Here is a 26,389-nt window from a genome sequence, read left to right on the forward strand (position 1 = left end):
TGTCGTTCACTTCGTTTGCGAATTTCTTTGGCGAAGGTTTCATGGAGCAAACGCTCAAAAACTACGATCTCATACAGGAGTTGTGCAGGGTTTACAGACGGGAACAGGCTTCTTTGGGGCAACCTGTACCAGGTATGTTTTCCTGCTTAAAAATTCTATACTTCACTGTCAAAAAATTCTATACTGTCACTAAGTGTCACTTTTTCGCTCTCGGAAGGAAAAAACAGAAAAACTCCCTAGAGCGTAAAAGTAACTCCATTTAAATAACATGGGAAGCATCTCTATTTTAATAACTTACAATTTGAAACTTAGACCAGTTATAGAATAGACACGCTGGGAAGTCTAGCCTCTGAAGCCAACATCTACTGCCAAATCCACCCATCTTGACGTCACAACCAAGCTAACAACAATGCATTGAATAACAACAATGTAAGTTAAACACCACAAACACTTACACAACAAACTCAAAAAGTTTTCTATAATTTCTATACGATGCGTGACGTCACTGTTGTGACGTCAAGATGGGTGGATTTGACAGTAGATGTTGGCTTCATCGACTTTCAGTATGAATATACAATGGGCCGTGTCTATTCTATAACTGGTCTAAAGCTGCGTACACATATTCGTGCTTCCAACCCGCACCGAGCACGCTCCTCCCTCGTACCGCCCTCGTACCACCATCGAACCACAGTCGCACCGCCCACGAACCCATCATGAACGTTACGGAAGATGTTAGATCTTCTCGCGTTCCCCGGTCGAACCACTGTTGCTCCCCGGTCGATCATCAATCGCTCTGCTCGAGTGACGTTCGGTTGCGGAGCAGAGCGAAAGTCTGTACGCACCTTATGAGTGTATGTGCGTCTGTGTACACGATATCTCATCTCCCAATTGAAGGAATGACTTGAAATTTGGAACGTAAGGCCCTTACAATATAAGGATCCGACACGAACAATTTCGATCAAATGCGATTCAAGATGGCGGCTAAAATGGCGAAAATGTTGTCAAAAACAGGGTTTTTCGCGATTTTTTTCGGAAACGGCTCCAACGATTTTGATTAAAGTTATACCTGAAATAGTCATCGATAAGCTCTATCAACTGCCACAAGTCCCATATCTGTAAAAATTTCAGGAGCTTCGCCCCATCTATGCAAAGTTTGATTTTAGATTCTCAATTATCAGGCTTCAGATACAATTAGGCTTCAGATACACCCGGTCGAACCACTGTTGCTCGCCGGTCGATCATCAATCGCACTGCTGGAGTGACGTTCGGTTGCGGAGCAGAGCGACAGTCTGTACGCACCTTAAGATTTGAAATAGGTTAGAAGGTCTAAGCTCAGATGAGGAAGCATAAATAGAGTAGTCATTAAACCAACTAATTCAATACCTCAACCAGACATTTGATCAATATATTATGAAATATATGTTTCATGCTAAAATTATTACAAACTTCATGTTTGAGCACTGGACTGTAAGGTTTTTGAACTGATTGAGACTCAATACTTTGAATGATTGTATTAGCACAATATGAATAATGATAAGAGCACACGAATGACATGGAGCAGCTTCGTTCGCTGATCGACAACTGACTAATACTACATACAATGCGTATTACAAAGTTCTGCCACCAAGTGGCACCTTCCTACGGTCTGAACACTTCATATCAGTATAATATAAAAATGTATAATAGTTATTTGTATATCTAGAGTGAAAAGTACGACTTTTTCTCCCTGTGGGAAAAGTTTGAAGCCCGAGGCGAAGCCGAGGGCAACAATTTTCCTGAGGGAGAAAAAGTATTTTTCACTTGTGATGTACGCAACATTTTTCCTCCATATACATTTTTTTTATAGAAACTGCAAATACAATCATTCTAATAACTTACGTATTGGTGACAATGATTCCTAACAACATAACCTAAAATCTAAAACCTAAAAACCGGTCGTCTGATTGGCACTGCCGATTGCGCTATCTATCAGCAAAAGTTGTAACAATTATATCAGCTGGGTGTCTACCAAAATGGCTGACTCCAGATCACGCGGTTCAGTTTTGAATTGCAGATCAAAAATATTTGTTGGCTAGTATTTTGAATAGAATAAAATATTTTAAAAATGTATAAATTTTTATTGACCACTAATATTAAGGATATAATATCATACAAACATATTATATTTCATGAATCGATCAAATTTCTGGTTGTGGTATTGAATTCAGTTGACTCAATGACAGACACCTCTTTATGCTTTCTCATCTGAGCTTAGACCTTCTAACCTATTACAATGTAAGTTTTAAAAATAGAGATGCTTCCCATGTTATTTAAATGGAGTCACTTTTCCTCCTAGGGAGTTTTTCTGTTTTTTACTACCGAGAGCGAAAAAGTGGCACTTTAGTATTATGTTTCAGGGAGTAAAGTAAGTACTTTAGACAGTAGGTGGAGGAAATATTTTTTTTATATTCCATTTTATTCAAAATGCCAACCAACGAATAATCCTCATTAACTAATCAAATTTGAAACGGGAACTTCATAATAGTGTTGTAGTCGAGTCAGCGGCCATTGTTGTTCAACTTTTGCCGACGACAGATAGCGCTGTCGGCGGTGAACTGTGTGTGATTACAAGACAGCTGTTTAATTTTAAAGTTATGTTGTAACACATTTTACTGGTCACGTAAGTTTTAAAAATTATTCTATTTGCAGTTTTTATAAAAATGTAGGTGGAGGAAAAATGTTGTGTACATCACGAGTGAAAAATGTTTTTCTCCCTCGGGAAATTTGTTGCCCTCGGCTTCGCCTCGGGCTTCAAACTTTTTCCCACAGGGAGAAAAAGTCGCACTTTTCACTCTAGATATACAAATAACTATTTCTCCCTCAGGAAATTTGTTGCCCTCGGCTTCGCCTCGGGCTTCAAACTTATCCCTCAGGGAGAAAAAGTCGCACTTTTCACTCTAGATATACAAATAACTATTTCTCCCTCAGGAAATTTGTTGCCCTCGGCTTCGCCTCGGGCTTCAAACTTTTCCCTCAGGGAGAAAAACAGCACTTTTCACTCTAGATATACAAATAACTATTCTGGAGATCTCAATAGGACAGGTTTAAAAAAGCATCAAACTATGCTCTGCGATTTGTTTTTGATGCTCGATGACCACGTAACACCCCTGTACAGAGAACTTGATTCGTTAAACATAGAACAGAGACGATTGTATTTCATACTATGCCAAACCTACAAACTGATTGTGGGAGGTACTAGTCCAGGATATTTGAGAGAAAGACAGAGGTTCATCAAAGGGATACTCTGTCCCCCTTTCTTTCAGCTTACCCCGATACTCCTCTTCTTTCTTCAGTTACCACTACACCGAACGGCAATATTCGGAGCTTGGTTTTGTTTTTTCCTGTACTTTTCTTCAATGTTAAAAAACAATCTGGCAACGTTTGCAAAACTAGAAAGGAACCGAGCAAATCGAGAAAGAGATAGCGCTATCTGCCTTGTCGAATGATAGACAAGGATAGCATCATCATTACTTATCAAATACTGGCCCATATGAATAAAACCAGAGAAAATGCTCATGAGCAAGAGCATCGAGCATGAGGTTTTGCTCATGAGCAAAAGGTAGAAGCAAAAGCATTTGCTAATTTTCATATGAATAGGCTTTACCTTATACTCTTACATTATGCTCCTGACCTCTGGAGCAAATGCTCACGTATTTTAACGATTTTTCATCAGCTGATTCGGTTTTGTAGCCTTAATTTGTTTTATAGCTTACGGAAGCGCTAAATATGCAAGTAGGGTGCACCGCTTGTGTTTGCGTCGTCTGCTCTGTTTTCTATTTATAATTATGAATAGAGTTTTAGGTTAGTTGAGTTTAGAATTTTGAAATAATAGCGTGAAAAAATGACATCTCTATAATAATCTTCAGCATATTCTTATAATATCAATAGCCTTCTTATAATCTTCTACACTCTCATCTTCTTAAATGCCTATTTCCTATTTTGTGATGGCTATCTTTATAACAGGTAGCTATCTTTTGTATTTATTCTTTTGTAGGGATAATGGTGATATATATCATGGTTGAATCTAAAAAGAGTTTTATAGTTCTCAACTAATGGTTGAGATCGTATCTGGTATAGATAGTTTCCTCTTCCTCATACGGATTAGTTGAGCCATTTTACTATGAGCAGAAGGTGATAAGCTGCTCTAGACTAGACTCACCTTTTTTGAAGCATTTGCTTCAAAAGATGAGCAAATGCTCTAGTTTATTCATACAATTTTGAGTATAAGCTTCTACTTTTGAGCAAATGCTGAAACTATTTTTTTGATGAGCATGAGCAAAAGGTTTTGCTCACGTTTATTCATAGAAAATGAAGCAAATGCTATATTTTAGAAGTATAAGCAAATGCTCAACTTTATTCATATGGCCCAGTTACTGCGGTGGCCACTCGTGCCCCAGTCGGTACTTGGCCTCATCAACTAAGCCTCTCCAGAAGTTTCGGTCACCCGCGTCCTCCTCTTCTAGGCCCATCCTCCTCACATCTTTCCGGACCTGGTCCCACCATCTAGCTTTTGGCCTTGCAGCTGGTCTCCTTCCTATAGGATTATTCCTCAGTTCACTGTTTGTCAGAGCGCTTTCTTCTTTCCTCAGCTATTCAAATACACATTGAAATTATAAATATACTTTGTATTGTTTATATAATGTTTATGTTTTGAAGGGACGGATTCAAGATCCAAAGATTCGAGGAACCTCACACGTCAATCGAAGCTTATTGTGTGTCGATCTAAGTTTATATAATAAGATTCTATTTAAAATAATTATCTGAAGAATTAGAAACATTTAATAAGTTTTTACTCCCAATGGCGAGCAAGTGTTTCACATTTGCCAGTAATCTTCACCTTCAGCTGCATAATAATAAGATGGTTGATATACTTTTTGTGTAGTTGAGCAGTTGATATTGTAGTAATTATTCATATTAAATAAAAAGACTAAGAAATTGTCACAAAAGCTACAGATTTTATTGATAGTTAGAAAGACCGGTTTCGGTTGTTACACCATTGTCAATCTCTGATAAACTCTGAGTTCATAAACTCTGATAAACTCTGAGTTCATAAACTCTGATAAACTCTGAGTTCATAACTCTTATAAACTCTGAGTTCATAAACTCTGATAAACTCTGAGTTCATAAACTCTGATAAACTCTGAGTTCATCATAGCTTGACAATGGTGTAACAACCGAAACCGGTTTTTCTAACTATCAATAAAATCTGTGGCTTTTGTGACAATTTCTTAGACTTTTTATTTAATAGTTGATATAGCTTTTCACAATAATAATTATTGTTTTTGTCTAACTGTCACAACGTTTTATTATTTGTGAAATAAAGTTCAAAGTTCTTTGGTTTTCAGTGAAATAAATTTAATTGATTTCTATCCGTATTGTATTATGTTCTAATGTAATAATGTATTATTCGAATTATTTTGACAAACTTTCTTGCTTCTAAATACTCATAAGCCGTTACAAATTTATCTATCTATATGTCGATGTAATTTGCAGGTCCAATAGACATTCCATACATAGTAGAGTCACAGCCTGATACAGCTGATGAGGTCGGGAGCTTCGGTACTGTGATTGGCAACAGAATAGATCTCAAGGTAAATCAAAAAACAAAATTAAAAACATAACCATTTTGACACTTGAAAATGGCATGAGTGCTGAAACTAGTAATGTTTATGTAAAAAATCTGGTGTGGTACACCCATACAACTTTCCTTGCTCATTGAACTGTAAGCCTCATTCTTAAACGAGAATAATTTAGGGGAATAACATAATAACGATTGGCGGCAATATATTTGAAACTACGATCAGACTACTGTATATGTGTATATATAATTGTTTTCAGAGTACTTTTTCCTTTGTGTAAATTGTGAAATTCGATGATTTTTTTAAAAGTCGTCAAAACAGCTGTTTTACAGATGAAATATCTCGACTATGTATCCTTTTTATAAACTGCTCTACCTACCTACCTCATACACGAGAAAGAGTTTACAAAGTCCATTTCTCAAGGATGGGGTGGACCCCATTAGTTTCTCAGGAAAAAGACTCATGCCAGTTGATAGAGCTGATAAATAACTATACAGGGTATGAATTTGAAAAAAATCGGTCTAGTCATTTTCGAGAAAACCTTGAAAAACATGGTTTTTTATTAACTATCCGCCATTTTTTTTTTTCAAGAATATTACGGAGCTCTTACAATTTTCCCAGAAATGAGATTAATGTCAGTTGATAGGGCTTATAAATAGCTATCCATGGTGATTTGAAGAAAATCCTTATAGCCGTTTTCGAGAAAACCGCGAAAAACAAGGTTTTTTAGTCATTATCCGCCATTTTTCTCAAGAATATTATGGAGCTCCTGAAATTTTCCCAGAAATGAGACTCATGTCAGTTGATAGGGCTTGTGAATAATCTAGAGTATAAATTTGAAGAAAATCGTTAGAGCCGTTTTCGAGAAAACCGTGAAAAACATGGTTTTTCAGTAATTATCCGCCATTTTTTCCGCCATCTTGAATTGAATTTCTTATTGTCGGGTCCTCATGGTATAAGGACCTTAAGTTTAAAATTTCAAGTCAATCGGTTAATTAGGAATGGAGTTATCGTGTTCACAGACATACACACATACACACACACAGACCAACACCCAAAAATCATGTTTTTGGACTCAGGGGACCTTGAAACGTATAGAAAACTTAAAATTGGGGTACCTTAATCTTTTTTGGAAAGCAATACTTTCCTTACCTATGGTAGTAGGGCAAGGAAAGTAAAACGCTTGAAAGGTTACTAGTTATGTCTATAATAATTCAAGTAGCCCTATTAGAATACTATATTATTAGTTTCTCATTAATTCTTGTTTCAATGTGTGTATCTTGTGTATTATCATAGAGGAACAATAGCGTAAGTAGATATCCCGTGGTATAGGGCGTTTATGTCGCAACCTTTACTGTTATCTCAAGCCGATTACTGTCGATTATTGTGGATTTTTACTGTTTTGACCGGGTGAGAATGTAAGAACGGCCCAATATGAGAGACTGCCAGCGTCATAAAGCTTCACAGTAAAGAACTACGTGGACTATCAGCTTGAGATAACAGTAAAAGTTGCGACATAAACGCCCTATACCATGGGATATCTACTTATGCTATTGTTTCTCTATGGTATTATTTTCCCAAAATAATTCTAAAGATGGCGAGTCACGAGATGGATAGCTATTTGTTAGCCTGAAGATTACTTGTCATTTGAATTTCTTGTTCAATTTTAATTATTAAATATTAATGTTTTGTACAATTTTTACTTCATCTCCTTGTAATATCCCTTTCATTTTTTTCTTTCTCTCTGTTTCAGGAACCCATAGCTAAGTCTAGCAGTCCAGGAATTGTAGGCAGTGTAGAAGACGCTGGTCTTATACAGAGAAGAATGGAAAATTCAAACAGGTTTGCGAACAATTTTTTTTGTCAAACTAGAGCACAGTCATTAGGTCGATTGAATAAAAACTAGAATCTAGTGGCTGGCAACTAGCCATTAGTTCTAGGTAGTGCAACTAGAAGTAATCACTTGTTTCCGGAGAATTCTTGGGGTATGATCACATTGGATGCGTGTATGACTTGTTTGTTTGTTTGTTTTTAATATCTTCCCAGAGACTCTTAACAGAGTATGAGAATTGTCAAAAAAAATTGACAATGTGCAAGTGCAAGCTTGGTTATGCATGACCAAGCCTGTAGATGTTGGCGTCGGGGTTGGGGATCCCATCGCCCAGTCGCTTCATGGTGGCTGCAGATACCCGCTGGTCCTCCTGGTAGGGGGTTGGGCGCAAGGCCAACAACCTTGCCCCGGAAAAAAGCAAATCGTTATGAAACCAACACAACGGCCTCGGATCGGTAACCGGAAAAAAGGAATTTATGGAAAGGAAACTGACTTGGATTTGGAAACGGATAGATCTAGTGATATTAAGATAGGTACATGGAATGTACGGACAATGATGAAGCCTGGGAAAATGAAAGAGATAATGAATGAGATAGAAAATGCAAAAATAGATATTGTGGCGCTCCAGGAAATGAGATGGCAGGGACAAGGAAGGATTGATAAAAGGGAATGCTCAATTGTGTACAGTGGTTCAGATGAAAGAAAAGGAATTTTAGGCACCGGATTCTTGATAAGCAAGAGCGTGAAAAGGAGTTTATTAGAAGTCGAGCCTGTAAATGAGAGAATATGTAGATTGAGAATTAGAGGTAAATTCCGGAATATTTCATTAATATCGGTACATGCTCCTACAGAAGATAAGGGTGAAGAAGAAAAACAGCAATTTTATGATGGGCTTGAAAAAGTGTGCGATGGAATTCCTAGGTATGATATACTGGTGGTCCTAGGAGATTTCAATGCTAAGATAGGAAAAGAAGATGAATTGAAAGGCATTGCAGGGAAAAATAGCATCCATGAGATAACAAGTGAGAATGGATGGCTATTAGCAAATTTCGCGGCCAGGACAAATATGTATATTAAGAGCACACACTTCCCTCATAAGAGAATACATCTTGGTACATGGAAATCGCCAGATGGTAGAACGATCAATCAAATTGATCATGTGGTAATAAGGAAAAGATTCGCATCCTCCATAATAGACACTAGGAGCTGTAGAGGGCCAAATTGTGACTCGGATCACTATTTAGTGAAGGCAGTCCTCAGAGAGAAAATAAGTGACTGTAGGAAAAATAAAATACAGCCGAGAAAATGGAATTTAGAAAATTTAAAAAATGAAAGGTACAAGGAAATATATAGAAACAGAATACATGAGGAAATCAGGAGTAGAGGTGAAAGAGAAAGCGTAGAAGAGAACTGGAAAGTCATAAAAGAATCGGTAAATGAAGTGGCAAAGGAAATTCTAGGGCAGGTGAATAGAGCGGGTAGAACAGAATGGTTTGATGATGAGTGCAGAGTAGCTATAGAAAGAAAGAACGCTGCTCGTATGAAGATGATACAAAAGGAAACCAGAATGAACTTTGAAAATTACAAGAAAGAAAGGAGAATGGCTGATAAAATCTGTAGAAGAAAAAAGAGAGAAAAAATGAAGCGCGATTTGGAATATATTGAGGAAATGAGTAGAGTGAGTGAAACCAAGAAGTTCTACTTGGCGTTAAATAAAATGAGGAAAGGATTCCAACCAAGAATGATGGTATACCGTGGAAAGGATGGGAAAGTGGTTAGTGAAGAAAGCATGATGGATAGATGGGCGGAATATTTTGAGGAGACTCTGAACCGTGCACATATTGAAGATATTGATGAGGATGAAATACAAGTACAAATAGAAAACGATGTTACTAATCCTCCAACAATCCAAGAGATAATGCAGGTGGCAAAACAAATGAAAAATGGTAAGGCACCAGGAGAGGATGCTATCATGGCAGAAATGATCAAAGAAGGAGGACAAACTCTTTTCGAAAGTTTGCATTACCTGATAGGTCTAATATGGAGAGAGGAAGTGATGCCTGAAGAATGGAGAGGGGGTATTATTCATCCGATTTTCAAGGGAGGAGACAAAATGGAGTGCCAGAATTATAGAGGGATTACCCTATTGAATGTTGTATATAAGATTTTCTCTGCAATCATAAGAAATAGACTGGAGCCATATTCAGAAAATATACTTGGTGAATACCAGTGTGGCTTTCGCAGAGATAGGGGTACAACTGACCAGATTTTTGTAATAAAACAAATAATAGAAAAATTCTATGAGCACGGAATAGATGTGCACTGCCTTTTCATTGATTTTAAGCAAGCCTTTGATAGTCTCATCAGGCCTAAGCTGTGTCAGATACTCAAGAGTTTTGGTATTCCGAGTAAGCTTGTTAACCTCATCACAATGATAATGGCTGCTACTATAGCCAAAGTGAAGATGGGAAATAGGCTGAGCAGAAGCTTTCATTTTAATGCTGGTGTAAAGCAGGGTGATGGGCTCTCAGCAGTACTGTTCGACATTGCTCTCCAGAAAGCTATTGAAAGGGTGGATCAGAGAGGTACCATATTCAACAAGATGCATCAAGTATGTGCATATGCGGATGACGTGGTAATAATGGCTAGAAGTGTGGCATGCTTGAAAGAAGTTTATAAAATCCTGGAAATTGAAGCACGAAAAGTCGGACTGGTTGTAAATGAGAACAAGAGTAAATATCTGTGTGTGTCAGCAATCAAGTCCAGAGTACCAAGAAATATCTACGTGAATAACAAAAAGTTTGCAGGTGTAGAGAACTTCAAGTATCTAGGATGCCCAATAAATGCCACAGGTAATAATGCTTTTATAAAAGAAAGGATTCAAGCAGCTAATAGGGCCTACTATGCCAATGTTAGATTATTTAAAAGTAAGTTGGTCGGCAGGAGCACCAAGATAACAATATATAGAACATTGGTGCGTCCAGTGGCAACATATGCGGCAGAAACTTGGGTGATGAATATGGCTGACGAAAATGCATTAAAAATCTTTGAAAGATCCATACTAAGAAGAATTTACGGTCCCGTTCAGATTAATGAGCAGCAATGGCGAATAAGAAAAAATGAGGAAATAGAAGCATTAATAAAAGGAGAAAATATAGTACGCTTCATTAAAGCCCAAAGAATAAGGTGGTTGGGCATGTGATGAGGATGAGTGAGGCTAGAATGCCGAAAATAGTTTTTAATAGCAAGTTGCACAGCAGAAGAAAGAAAGGTAGGCCAAGGAACAGGTGGGTGGACCAAGTGATGGATGACCTGAGAAAGATGAGGGTAAGAGGATGGAAGGAAAGAGCCATGAACAGGGAAGAATGGAGGTGTGTTGTGAAGGAGGCCAGAGCTCACCTAGGGCTGTAGCGCCGGATAAAGAAAGAATTTGAATAATGCATTACCAAACAAGTTTGAAAATAATATATAATTATACATAATCAGAATTATAATTAGAAATTACAAAATAATAATAAACAGATGAATTATTTCAAGGGCTACTCGCTTTGCTGCTAGTGAAGATTCATTTGTTGTGGTTATGAAAAATTTAAAACAATGACTCAGTAGTCACCTACCTTTATGAAAATGGCTTCCCAATTTGGCATCCACTGGTTGAAACGCGACGTTAATTATTAATTAAAAATCAAAATAACTGATCTAATGAAGTGGGTTCAGATCCCCTCTTATTCAATAATACAATTCTCTTTAAACTGCCCGAACTGTGACAGGAAAACTGTATTATAAAACAAGAACAAAATCTATCCCCTTCACCAGAACAGCCGGACTTTACTCACAGTCCTAACGAACGAGCTCACACACAACGACACTCCGTCCAAAAGTAAAATTTATGGTATTAAATATAACTCAGTCAATGCCAAACATGAAGCCATTTCAAATACATATTTTTTATCAGTCGCACATGCGGCACGTTTGTTATTAAAAACAAAAAGAGAAGCTACAATAATTTTGATAACAAATAAAATAAACAATTTTTCTGTCAATGACAAAAAAATTGTTCAAAGACAAAAACACTGTTCATTAAACTTTTCTAAATTAAAACTCTAAAATCCTGATCAATATGAGATAAATATATGATTCATATATATGTCCCATATGACCAGGTGACATGCCCTACAGTCGAAGCCTGGTAAATTGTACTACGAGGTACAGCTCCAACTATCCGAGCTCTCATTGGTCGATTGAATTTTGTATTCTGCTTGCTTCTCTGCGGCTGCGCATGCGCTGATAGCTTGTTTACCATATAGTGAGGTTAGTGAGGTCCACGTTATAATGACAGTATTTGATCAACTTTGGTTTTGCTATCCTTGTCTATCTTTCGACAAAGCCGGTCGTACTATCCTTTTCTAGGTCCAAAACGGTGCCAATTATGTTTTTGACAGTGTAGAAATATGATTAATTAATGCAGAGAATCGGCATCGCTATTCTTCTATCTTTATCCACTACCATTATAACGTGGACCTCACTATAGCATAGGATAGCCATAGAATACATAACCAACAAAATTATGTTTGATAAATGAATTTTATGTTTCGTTAAATGAATTTTTTTCTTTGTAGAAAATTTGAGAGTAATGGAATGAAAGAAATGAACACTTTTCTAGAAGGTAAGTTTGTAAAACAGCCTTTATTCATTCACGCAGCTAGTGAACGACACATTTTGGTGTAAATCAACTTTTTAAGTGCGCGCTTAAAGCTTGAACCAACGATTTTGAAATGGTGTTCCATGGGAACATTTTGCGCTAGTCACGTGATTGAACAATTTACGATTGGAACTGGAACAATTTACTGTACACAGAACGTACACATTAAGGTGCGTACAGATTCACGCGCCGCGAACATGAACAATTCACTTTCAATCAGCTGATGCCAAGCTTTTTATATCTGTATCTTACCGTTTCTGTAAAAATACAGATATAATCAGCTGATTAAAAGTGAATTACTCATGTTCGCGGCGCGTATATCTGTACGCACCTTTATGATCATACCCTTATGTTAATCAGGTTCTGACTTTATAGAGCTAGAAAAGGATAGCGCTGTTTGCTTTGTCGAATGATAGCAACATCAATATAAATCAACTATAGACCTTATGGAAATACAGCAATAGATTGGCTTCTCCACACATCTGTGTAATCACTTGTCAGCTGATTTATGATGAATAATTATTCTATAGTCTGATTTTTACTCTAATATTGGCGTATGAAGGAGGCTCCTTTTTCCTTTTATATTATCCTTGAAATGCAAAATTTCCAAAAACCTTGTATATACGTCGACGCGCAATTGAAAAAAGAACATACGTGTCAAATTTCATGAAAATCTATTACCGCGTTTCGCCGTAAATGCGCAACATATAAACATTTAAACATTAACAGAAATGCCAAACCGTCGACTTGAATCTTAGACCTCACTTCGCTCGGTCAATTAACTTGAAATTTTACATATAGATTCTTAATTTACCGAGGATGGTTTAGGTCTATCTCATATTCTTCAAGATTTCAGTAGTCAAGTTTTCAGTTTGTCAAGTTCTTAATTGACCGAGCAAAGTGAGGTCTAAGATTCAAGTCGACGGTTTGGCATTTCTCTTAATGTTTAAATGTTAATATGTTGCGCATTCCACGGCGAAACGCGGTAATAGATTTTCATGAAATTTGACAGGTATGTTCCTTTTTAAATTGCGCGTCGACGTATATACAAGGTTTTTGGAAATTTTGCATTTCAAGGATAATATAAAAGGAAAAAGGAGCCACCTTCATACGTCAATATAAGAGTAAAAATCAGACTATAGAATTATTCATCACAAATCAGCTGACAAGTGATTACACAGATGTGTGGAGAAGCCAGTCTATTGCTGTATTTCCATAAGGTCTATAGTTTCAATCAGGTAGCCTACTTGTGGATGAGAATACTGCGTGAGGTCTACTGTTCACAGAACTACTAGTTAGACCTTGCGGAGCACGGGTTACCTGCTAGTTTCAAATATGTTTATTTTGTGTCTTATCAATGTGTTTATGTTTGTAATATTGCAGACACCTGAAAGGCAACTGGTTGGCCTACTGGGAACATGAGATAGGCCGTTCAGGCAAGGACACCCGTTTCAACATCAAACAGATCAAGCTGCAGAGTTTCGGAGGTCACTCAAACAGTGTTCGCGCCCTCCATGTGTTGGACAATGAGAACAGCTTCCTCAGCGCCAGCAGAGACAAGACTGTTAAATTGTGGTCGCTAAGAAGTCAGGTAGGCTCAAATTCAATTCAAATGTTCCCACAACAATGCAACTGTCCAGTTCTAGAAAGAGTGCAGAAGGTGAGGTATCTAGGGATAACATTGGATTCTCATTTAAGGTGGAAACACCATATCAATGATAAATTAATGCCAGAAGCTGAAACATATAATACATAAATTTTATAGTATTAATAAATTAAATAATAAGATTGATAATATTTTGCTTATGCATAGTCTGTGCATAATATGGAATCTTGATTTGGGGTGGGGCTTTCAACTGCCATTTCAATAAAATGTTTGTTGTCCAAAAACATATTCTTAGAGCTGCCTTGGGTAAGCCTTGGCTGCATCCCAGTGCCGAGCTTTTCCAAGAAATGTGAGTTCTCACTCTAAAACAGCTTTATGTTGAGAGCTTAATTCTATTCATAAATAGGAATTCAGAATCACCCACCCAAACCCATACAATATTCGAAGCGCAAGAGTAGAATGTCCCCGAACTGACCTATCCATTTGCAGAAAACAATATGTGTATAATTGTGAAAGAATTTTCAACAGTATTCCACAAAATTTCATCACATCCAAGCCGGTTGGGCATGTTAAAAAACGCATAGAAAATTGGACTCGTAACGATTTAAATTCTGTCATGTCTCTTATCAACTGAACTCTACACCTTGGCTTTTCCTATTTCCATTAGCTACATTTTCATGTTTTTATATTAAGTCTTCTTCTTCAGCTTATCTTAATAATTTTTCTCTTTTCTTACTACAGCATTATTATAATGGATATTTAAGTTTTTACATTGTTATACTGTGAAAAAACTTTTGATTATCTTTGATCTAAGAATCTTTGATATTTCATATCAATTCATAAAAAAATTCAGCACTCGGCCTCTGCGCTCAGGTTTTCTTAACCTTGCAGGGACCCTCCTTATATAATATATATCTTACTTATACTACCTACTGTATATCTAACTATTATGTTATGTATTTTATACTTCAAGTTTCTAACTTTGTAACCATTATTAAGGATAAATAAATTTGATTTGAATTTGAAATGCAAAATTCAACAAATATTTGTGACAGTAAGTTGAACAGTTTTTTACTTTCCTTGCCCTACTACCATAGGTAAGGAAAGTATTGCTTTCCAAAAAAAATTAAGGTACCCCAATTTCAAGTTTTCTATACGTTTCAAGGTCCCCTGAGTCCAAAAACATGATTTTTGGATATTGGTCTGTGTGTGTGTATGTGTGTGTGTGTGTGTGTATGTCTGTGAACACGATAACTCCATTCCTAATTAACCGATTGACTTGAAATTCTAAACTTAAGGTCCTTATACCATGAGGACCCGACAATAAGAAATTCAATAAAATTCAATTCAAGATGGCGGAAAAAATGGCGGATAATTACTAAAAAACCATGTTTTTCACGCTTTTCTCGAAAATGGCTCTAACGATTTTCTTCAAATTCATGCCATGGATAGCTATTCATAAGCCCTATCAACTGGCATAAGTCTCATTTCAGGGAAAATTTCAGGAGCTCTGTAATATTCTTGAGAAAAATGGCGGATAATGACTAAAAAAACACGTTTTTCACGGTTTTCTCGAAAACGGCCCCAACGATTTTCTTCAAATTTATACCATAGATAGCTATTCATAAGCCCTATCAACTGGCATGAGTCTCATCTCTGGGGAAATCTCAGGAGCTCCGTAATATTCTTGAGAAAAATGGCGAATAATGACTAAAAAGCCATGTTTTTCACGGTTTTCTCGAAAACGGCTCTAACGATTTTCTTCAAATTTATACCATGGATAGCTATTTATAAGCCCTATCAACTGACATGAGTCTCATTTCTGAGAAAATTGCAGGAGCTCTGTAATATTCTTGAGAAAAATGGCGGATAATGACTAAAAAACCATGTTTTTCACGATTTTCTCAAAAACGGCTCTAACGATTTTTTTCAAATCCATCCCCTGTATAGTTATTTATTAGCTCTATCAACTGACATGAGTCTTTTTCCTGGGGTACTAATGGGGTCCACCAATCCTTGAGAATGGACTTTGTAACTCCTTCTCGTGCATGAGGTAGGTAGGAACACGGTTTTTACTTTTTCTTCTTCCATATACCGTGGGTAGGTAGAGCAGTTTATAAAAAGAACACAGTCATAGTCAAGATATTTCATCTGTAGAACAGCTGTTTTGACGAATTTCAAAAAATCATCGAATTTCACAATTTACATAAAGGAAAAAGTACTCTGAAAACAATTTTATATACACATATACGGTAGTCTGATCGTAGTTGCAAATATGTTGCCGTCAATCGTCATTATGTTATTCCCTAAATTATTCTCGTTTGATAATGACGCTTAGGTTTATTTAGCGAACTATATTAGAAATTTTAAGGTAGGGTTATAAAAAGGGCACTTTGTTCCGTGGATGTTTTTTTTACAAGAGAAATATTTGATCAAAATAAGGGGAAAGGTTTTTAAGCGAAAATAGATGTAAAATTTTAAATAGTTCAATGAGCAATGAAAGTTGTGTGAGTGTACCACACCAGATTTTTACTGTTGAGCTGTGGTCACTAAGAAGTCAGGTAGGCTGAAATTCAAATTTATTTTGTTTTTATTTTATTTATTCATATGGCTTTTATCGGCAGAGAGATCCTTTCGGATGTTCTGCCTTGCCGTATTACCCAATGTCATTTCCTATCAACACTCAAGTTTATAGGTTATGTATTGGGTTCTTCATGTTTTCTCACTAAAAATTTGCACTTTCACTTCCTGAGTTTTTATTTTATAAATTTTAAAATCAATAAAACTATTTTCAAACAAATTCTCATTTAAAAAGCAAAAGCTATAAAACTTTTGATGATATATTGAACTGAAAATTTCACATTACAATTTCTTCCATGGCAACCAATTATTTTTTCAAGTATAACAGTTAGGCCCGGTTGCATAACAGCCGGTTAAATTTTAACCGTGATTAATTTCACGGGAACCAATCAGAAAGTCCGTCTTTTCATAAAAGCCTTCTCTGATTGGTTCTCCTGAAATTAATCACGGTTATAATTTAACCACCTTTTGTGCAACCAGGCCTTACAATGTTTTACAGAAAGGACCTTAATCTATAGTGAGGTCCACGTCATAATGGTAGTATTAACATTGGTGTTGCTATCCTTGTCTACCATTCAACAAAACAGATAGCGCTATCCTTTTCTATAGTGAGGTTCACGTTATAATGGCAGTGTTTGTTTAGTAATGGTATTGCTATCCTTGTCTATCATCCAAGCTCCTACCTTTACTAGCTCTGCACCGTTGCCAAGTAGTATGCACACCCTATGAAGTACACTATGAACTAACAAGATATTTAACACGCGCATTTCACTTTTCATTGAATACCTTGAATACTGATTCAAAATTGAATCATCATGCAATAAAATGTAAATGCCAATGTTTTTCTTATGTTTTCACAGTGCATGGTGATTCATTCTTGAATCGATTTATCCCCAAATATGAAAAAATGTAATATTTGTCAAAAACATGTGAAAACTTCTTTGCAAAATAGATTTTGTTGCAATTGAAAAATTTATGCAGTGAAGTGTTTTTTGAATTTAATTTTAAACTTAATAGTGACTAATTATAATTATTATTGATTAGCCGTCAGGCTCGCTTCGCAAAAAAACGCTGGAAAACGCAGATTTTGGGTGTATCTTTGACGTTATTTTAAATTCCTTCCAACACAACATTATTACACCCTAGCTGAGCTTCTGTACTAAATTTGAACAATTTATGTCTATTTATTCTCGATAAATCTGTGAGAAAGCAAAAAACAGTGGAAAAACGCTAATTTTTTGGCGTATCTTTGACGTTATTGCAAATTCCTTCTAACACAACATTATTTCACCCTAGCTGAGCTTCTGTACTAAATTTTAACATTTTCTGTTCATTTGTTCTCGATAAAGCTGAGAAAACGCTGGAAAAACGCAGATTTTGGGCACATCTTTGGAAAATTTTCCAAACCCGTTCTTAGTGCGCCTCTAAAGGGCCAACTGAGCCTACCAAATTTGAACGTTTTTGGTCTGGTAGATTTTTAGTTCTGCGAGTGAGTGAGTGAGTGAGTCAGTCAGTCAGTGAGTGAGTGCCATTTCGCTTTTATATAGTATATAGATTCTTGGTTAATAAACAGGGCGACGGCACCTCGACCACGGCACCTCAATGGACGTACACCGGACACCGCAAGTGTGTGGTGTCCCTGGCGTTCGTGCCCGGTGTTCGGCTGGCCGCATCCAGCGACAGTGAGGTGCACCTGTGGGATCCGTTTGTCGGTCGACTGGTGTCCCACTCTGACTCACGCCAGCTGCCGCCTGTCAACCTGCTCAAGGCGCTCCCCGCACCCTCGCACTGTCTCCTAGCTGCCACTATGGACGCCACACTCAAACTGTTCGATGCCAGGAGTCTGATAAATAATGGAGAAATCAAGGTAACTAACTTAGTGAGATGAATAACATCCTTGTTTGTCATTTGACAAAGCAGACTTACAGCCAACGGCGAAATCAGGATAAAACTGTACTTCTTAGGCCTGGTAGCACAAAAGCCTATTAAATGTTAATCATTAAATGTCGCGAGAACCAATCAGAGAAATTTTTCGAAAACAAGTCTTCTCTGATTGGTTCTCCCAACATTTAATCACGACTAAAACTCAACAGGCTTTTGAGCAACCGGGCCTTAGTGTGTGATCAATCAATCAATCAATCAATTTATTTAGCCTGGCGATACAGTAGTACATAAGGCTACGTCACAAAATCTTTTATAAAATTACGATACATAATAAAATCATAATTAGGTCAAAATACATCATAAAAAATCCTTAAACCTGATCACATTGGATGCATATATGTGCAAGCTTGGTTATGCCTTGACCAAATGTGCAGATTAGAAAAAATAGAGCAATAGGAACACTCACACTGAATGCTTGCACTTGCTTATTGTGTTCAGTGTGAGCAGCTACATGCAAGTCACAACGTGTTTCAATGAAACTTTTCAAATTTTGGTTTTCGGCTCATGCATGATCTGACGTGCACTTGCACATACACGCATTCAATCTGTTCACACCTTGAACCTGGCGCCGCAGTGCAGGATGGTTTCTCACAGCTTGGCGGTGTTGTCATTTGAGATGGGTGTCTGGCTTGGAAGTGTTTCGGTCGCATTGTAGGATGACTGTTAACGGTTGCCGGAAGATCAACAGCTGGGTTTTTTTCGTTATTTTTCGTGATAGAGAAATTCTGATTGCAGTTTCGTTCTCAGCGACCCCAAGTTTAGGGTCAGAATGTCAACAATGTTTTTAAATAATTAAAAATCATCATGAAAAGTCATTAATATGGTAGTAAATCACGTTTCTGGAAACGTTTTACTGGTGACTGGAGCTATTATTGATTATAGGTAACACAAAAATCAAAATAATCGTGAGAAAGAAAACTGCTGATGAACGCGAATATGACCGCTACTCCATTGTTCTATTGTCTCGGCTGCTTGGCTGAGCCTGGCTGGAGGGATCAAATAACCGACTGGATTGATCTTTCGTCTGTCCGCTAGGCGGAACTACGCCGACCATTGCTGGGTGGAAGATGTTACTGCGGCCGCTCGCATTCCCACCAACGCTGCTATTATTTGCTGTCTCAGCGCCTAGTCCGAGTCAGACAAGCATCCAGCCTGCACTGCGGAGCTAGGTTTAGGGCCCATTCTCACTCGCGCTTTTCTTAGATATAGATATATGATAGTCGTAAGGCCCATTGACGGCTTAAATGATATATATTCAGGCGAGGTGGAACTTCCGTCAGGAACTCCCCACTAATAAAATCCAAATGAATATTTTTTTATTTGAACCTATAGAATCGCAGATCGCTCTCTGTGTGGCTGGGGTTCATAGGTTTCAGTGGAAGCGACCGATAATTTGATCAGTTCTAATATTGTATTAGAATACAATACAGTATTGTATTCTAAGATGAGATTTCTTTGAAGAACCAGTGATTGTGACAGAAGAGATCATTTCAGGAGTGAAGATATTAGAAAATAATTGAATATCTACAGCATGAATGAAAGAGTTGCGGTGAATCGGCATCAATGGAGGGAGAATGCTCAAAGAATATTCAAAGAAATAATAAAAAATGTTCAAACAGCTGTGCCTAGTGGAAAGTTGTGTTTATATTTTTGGCTTCAAAATTTCCTGAAATAACTTAATTTATTCAAAGTGCGGTGATATTGAGTGCAAATTCGATTTCAATTTAGTATTTTAATCATTCTAAATTCAAAAATTTTAGCTCATATATATTTTTGGACAGAACTTTGATCTTTAACTCTCCTCAGTAAGAACATAACCTATTTTTTCGGACATTTTATTATTTATCAAAATTTGGGAACAGAATAGTTTTGGGCTATGCCTGTTGTTCTATCCCGATCATATTCATATGATTTGTAATTTTATCAAAAATAAATGAAATGAAATATCAGCTGAGAGAATCCAATTGAAGATTTATAAGTATCAGCCGGTAGGCAAAAGAGATATTGGCAGATCACGCAAGCGGTGGCAATAGTAGGATATTTTGCAACATTGTAGGTTTATTCGAATAATTAGCTAGATGTGAGTCTGAACAGGCTATTACCTAATCTTTGTTTGTAAGAAGAAGGAGGAGGAGGAGGTGGAGGAGGAGGAGGAGAAGATGAAGAAGACGAAGAAGATGAAGAAGAAGGAATATTGTAATATACTTTGATTGATCCCATTGTGATTTTCTACAGTATTATATTGTGATGTAATTTGAGAGATTGAATTTTGTTGGGATTCAGATGATCTAATTTAAATTTAATTGTGATTTTCCATAGTTTTGTGATTTAATGTGGTTGAATTTGGTTTGGTTTGTGTTCAGGTGTCAATGAACGCAACAGGTGGTGTGATTAGATGTATGGCGGTGTCGGAGAGCCGGCATTGGGTGGCCGTGGGTCAGGCCAGTGGCCAGCTGACTATCATCGACCTGCGCACTGGCGGCGTTTTGGCTTCCTGGCGGGGGCACGAGGGAGAGGTCAGTTATAGCTCCTTTATATACAGAGCGTCCTACGAAAGGTGTAACAGTAACATCATACATATCCCATTGTATAGTGCGTTTATGTTCCAAACTTCACCCAAGCCGATAGTCCTAGTAGCTGTTTTTGGTGAAGCTATGTGACGCTGGTAGTCTCTCATACTGTGCCCTTCTTACACTATCACCTAAACAAAACAGTAATGATAGACAGTAGTCGACAATATTCCACAATAGTCGGCTTGAACAAACTGTGAGATTTGTAGCATGGACGCCTTATAGTATGGAATAATTTCTTATGCTATAGTGAGGTCCACGTTATAATAGCAGTATTTGATTAACATTGGTGTTGCTATCCTTGTTTATCATTCGACAAATAAGATAGTGCTATCCTTGTTTATCATTCGATAAATAAGATAGTGCTATCCTTTTCCAATAGATTAGAATTCAATACTAGTACCTGAGTCAACTTCTATCTTTCGAGAATCGGACAGGGATGGAAATGAAGCAGAGAATAAACAAGGGCTGGAAGAAGTATTGGATCTTAAGGAAATAGTATATTTCGCACCTAGAGCAGAAAATGAGATTTTTCCGGCCCGAAATCGGTTTTCAAGTCCGAGGCCGTAGGCCGAGGACTAGAAAAAGATTGAGAGCTGGAAAAACATTTTTGCCCGTGGTGCGAACGCTATTTTTCGCCACACACAAAAATAAACAATATGAGAATAGTGTTTACTGAGCACTTCCGAAAGCAGAAGTGGAAGGTGATAGCTCTAGCAAATCTGAGGTAATCTGAATATCAGGAAATTGTCCAAGTATTTCATTTTTTATTCTGATTTGTCTAAATAACCTAAAGATGATGTTCAATTTATGTGGGAGGTTGAGTTTATACTTTTTTTTCTTTCAAATGACAATAAGATGATATTATTATAAATGTTTTAATTATTGAATAATGAACACAAATAATGAAAGTTTTTTGATCAGCTGTTTTTTTTATCACCTTTCTTAGTTAACATGGAAACTAAGAAAGGTGATAGAAAAAGGCGGCTGGAAAGGGTACTGTTCTGACGTCAGACGAGAGTCGTCTGCAAACAATGTCTTTCAGATCTACGTAGGGACTGGAAAACAGCTGCTTTCTGTGCAGTGTGGCGAAAATGTGTTTATCCATCACTGTTGTATGGGGCCCAAACTTGGATACTGACAGCTGAACTTGACAGAAGATTAGAGACAACTCAGACAAAAATGTCAAGAAGTATACTCGGGCTTCAACTGCAACAGAGAGTAAAACTAGGTTTACATTATGTAGCAGAGCTATATAGCTATATAGCTCTGCTACATGTTCAAAAAATCGTGTGGTATACTCACACAACTTTCCTTGCTCATTGATCTATAAGCCTCATTAACGAGGATAATTTAGGGATAACATTATGCCGATGGTGGCTAAATAATTAAAACTACGATTATACTATTGTCATTGTGTTCAGAGTACATTTTCCTTTGTTTGAATTATGAAATTTGAGGATTTTTTAAAAGTTGTCAAAACAGCTGTTCTACAAATAAAATATCGACATGTGTTCTTTTGAATAAACTGCTCTACCTACCTACCTCACGCACGAGAAGGAGGTTACAAAGTAAATTTTTCAAGGATGGGGTGGACCCCCTGTTAATTTCTCAGGGAGGAGACTCATGCCGTTAATAGAGCTGATATAACTATACAGGGTATGAATTGAAAAAAATCGGTCAAGTCATTTTGAGAAAATCGTGATAGAAATTTAACAAACTTCATTCTTCTCAGGAATATTACGGAGCTCCTGCAATTTTCCCAGAAATGAGACTCATGTCAGTTGATATGAATAAATAGCTTATAAATAGCTATCTAGGTATAAATTTGAAGAAAATCGTTGAGGCCGTTTTCGAGAAAAAACATGGTTTTTTAGCCATTATCCGCCATTTTTCCACCATTCTGAATTGAATTTCTTATTGTCGGATCCTCATGGTATGAGGACCTTAAGTTAAAATTTCAAGTCAATCGGTTAATAGGAATGGAGTTATCGTGTTCACAGACACACACACACCCACACACACAGACCAACACCCAAAAATAATGTTTTTTGGACTCAGGGGACCTTGGAAACGTATAGAAAACATGAAATTAGGGTACCTTAATTTTTTTTGGAAAGCAATACTTTCCTTACCTAGGGTAATAGGGCAAGGAAAGTAAAAAGTGACACTGGAAATGTGCTAATAGCCCGCTATAAGCAGTTTCAAGCCTATTTTCTCAGCTATATAGCAGAATTGAGCTATCCAAAGTTTTCTAAACATCAAAGAAATAAGAGCTACATGTAGCTCTGCTATATGTCAATTTTTGTTTATAGCAGAGCTAGATGTAGTTGCTTGTCCTTGAAGGAAGGCTGCCGCAACTGTTTACTGCTGTTTGCAGCTGTTTAGTGCCTCCTGGATTTACACCTGATATACTGTACTCATTTGTTGTCAGAGTGCTAGTATGCTACTGCGCATTACAAGCATCTCTTTCTGATTTATAATTATACTAGTAGTTCTGTGAACAGTAAACCTCACGCAGTATTCTCATCCACAAGTACCTGATGTCAACTGTTTTCAATGTTAACAAAATCAGTTCACGTTTGAATTTCTATTCCATAATTTATTATATTTTTTTCAATCAAAAAATATAATTTCTTCAGCATTATTTAGTTCATTTGATTCTTTTTATCACCTATTAAATTAGTTTTTTTCGAATGTGAGAATATTGATACTGATGGACCGCATAATAATACCATGACTGCAAACAAAATATGAAACCAAAAGCTGCGATTAACCAAATTTATTAACAAAATGTTATAACTCAATCCTTATAGATTATATTAGATTGAACATAACTTATCATACACATGATGAACATGTGTGTTTGTCAACTTGCGTTCATCTAATAGAATCTATAAGGATTAAGTTTTATTAACATTTTTGTAAACCCAGCTTAAAGATGCATACCTCTTCAAGGTATGGTTTTGGCAATAACCTGTTTTTTTTCTTTTACGATCCTTGTATTGTTTAGTTTTATGCTAACTAATAAACTAGTAGCTCTGTGAACAGTAGACCTCACGCAGTATCTCATCCACAAGTACCTGATTGAAACTATAGACCTTATACAATACAGTAATAGACTGTCTTCCCACACATTTGTGTAATCACTTGTCAGCTGATTTATGATCAATAATTCTATAGTCCTGATTTTTACTATAATTTGGCGTACGAAGGAGGCTCCTTTTTCCTTTCATATTATCCTTGAAATACAAAATTTCCAAAAACCTTGTATTACGTCGACGCGCAATTAAAAAGGAACATACTGTCAAATTTCATGAAAATGTATTACCGCGTTTCGCCGTAAATGCGCAACATATAAAAATATATCATTTAAACATTAAGAGAAATGCCAAACCGTCGACTTGAATCTTAGACCTCACTTCGGTCGGTCAATTATTGTGCAAAAATGGAGAGTGAATTTGACTGGAATAAAGACAATATTAGAAGAAAGTTCAACTGAGTTGTGGTCGATGTTGTAGAAACGTTCCATGATGAAATAAAAACCACATAGATGTTGTCAGTTTTCTACACTTTAATTTGGTACACGACCATGGTTTCGTGACCACACAGGTCACATTTCAAGCTGACTATGTGACCTGTGTGGTCACGAAACCATGGTCGTGTACCAAATTAAAGTGTAGAAACTGACAACATCTATGTGTTTTTATTTCATATTAGAAGAAAGTTCTTGAAACTACCATCACAACGAATTTCATAAGTCAAATCGTCTCTATCATCCTCATTTCGGTCTTTCAAAAGGTCACTACCACTGTATAGTTTTCTAGCCTGAAGAGGGTCTTATCCAAATCTTCTATCTCTTCTCTGTGCTGAAAATATCACAACAGTAGCTGCGGCGGAAGCAGCGACTGCTGCAAGAACTACCTTCTTCTTCGGCATCTGGCTGGGAACTGAATAGTGAACTTTATTCCAAACATCTTGCAGAGCTACATATAGCTCTCCTAGATTAAATTATTAGCGTTAAAATCTAACTTATCGCTCCACATATACTCTGCTAGATAAAATTAGCGTTGAAATCTACTTATAGAAGAGCTATATGTAGCTGGCAGAGCTATATGTAGCTCAAATTTATATAGCTCTGCTATATAGCTCTTCAGCTACATAGTGTAAACGTAACTCTAAAGTGTTTCTAAAAACACGGAAATTTTGAAAATGATCAATGTTAAGTATCTGCAACGGGAAGCTCATCTAATCAAGTGGAGATGGGCCGGTCACGTGGCAAGGATGGAAGCGGACAGATGGGCGAAAAATGGATACCACGGGACAGGACCAGAGGAAGTGGACGCCCGCCCAGCACTTCGGTGGAGGCATGAACTTCACAACGAGTTGGAGATTTGTGGCTGACTGAAGCTAGAGACAGGGGAAGATGGGCACAAATTTTTGACAGACTCTGAATTGTAAAGTGGAAAATTTTATAATTTAAATTAATGTGAATTGTATTGTTGCCAACCACATATATACCTCATAAGAGAGGCTTTTGTTATTTTAAGAATGTAAATAAAACTATATTATATTACTAGTAGTTCTGTGAACAGTAGACCTCACGCAGTATTCTCATCCACAAGTACCTGATTGAAACTGTCGACCTTATGGAAATACAGCAATAGACTGGCTTCTCCACACATCTAATATCTGTAATCACTTGTCAGCTGATTTATGATGAATAATTCTATAGTCTGACTAGACGTCAGGCTCGCTTCGCTCGCCATATCCGTCTAGCCAGGGGGCTCCGCCCCTGGACCCCCGACTGGATCGTACAAGAATGAGATTCTTGCTCTTGCTCTCGCTTCGCTCGCCTGCATTTTTCATTTGAGCATTTTTATCATATGTTAGGACAATCCAGTCGGGGGGTCCAGACTAAACGTCTGGCTAAACGGATATGGCGAGCGAAGGGAGCCTGACGGCTAGTAATATAATATTCCCAGGATTGAAGTAGCAGTGCCCAATCAATTTTTCCGCGATAAATGCATTGAAATCTTCAACTTGGTGCCAACCTAACAAAGTCAACTAACTTAATGCCAACCTGACAAAATTATTAATTTAGTTGCCAGTTAAGAACTGTTTCGAAGAGGTTATCTAGATTATAGTTTCTATAGTAAACATAGATATTGAATGGAAATTTCAATTATAATAAGAGATTGGGAGAAGAAGAATGTACATGCTAAAAGACGAACTTTAAACCCTTAAAAACCACCCTTAGAGTTAAAATATTGCCAAAAGATTACTAATGCGTCTCTAAAGGGCCAACTGAACATACCTACCAAATTTGAACGTTTTTGGTCCGGTAGATTTTTAGTTCTGCGAGTGAGTGAGTCAGTCAGTCAGTGAGTGAGTGCCATTTCGCTTTTATATATATAGATTTTTACTATAATATTGGCGTATGAAGGAGGCTCCTTTTTCCTTTTATATTATCCTTGGAATGCAAAATTTCCATAATTTGAAGAAATGCTCTTCCAAGTTCCACTGGAAAAATGTATT

The 26,389-nt window shown here is 37.0% G+C and overlaps 1 protein-coding gene across 1 annotated transcript; it reads left to right on the forward strand.

Annotated features, from left to right (window-relative positions):
• Positions 1-25,224, forward strand: LOC120352871 (WD repeat-containing protein 81-like). Its single transcript, XM_039435186.1, has 7 exons — positions 1-132; positions 5,533-5,630; positions 7,372-7,460; positions 13,535-13,742; positions 17,911-18,204; positions 20,645-20,868; positions 25,095-25,224. Exons 1-7 carry the CDS (start codon positions 42-44, stop codon positions 25,222-25,224), a joined length of 1,134 nt encoding a protein of 377 aa, XP_039291120.1. The 5' UTR covers positions 1-41.
• Positions 25,225-26,389: the final 1,165 nt, after the last annotated feature.

Source organism: Nilaparvata lugens, chromosome 8 (assembly GCF_014356525.2).
Source record: "Nilaparvata lugens isolate BPH chromosome 8, ASM1435652v1, whole genome shotgun sequence".
NCBI classification, from domain to species: domain Eukaryota; kingdom Metazoa; phylum Arthropoda; class Insecta; order Hemiptera; family Delphacidae; genus Nilaparvata; species Nilaparvata lugens.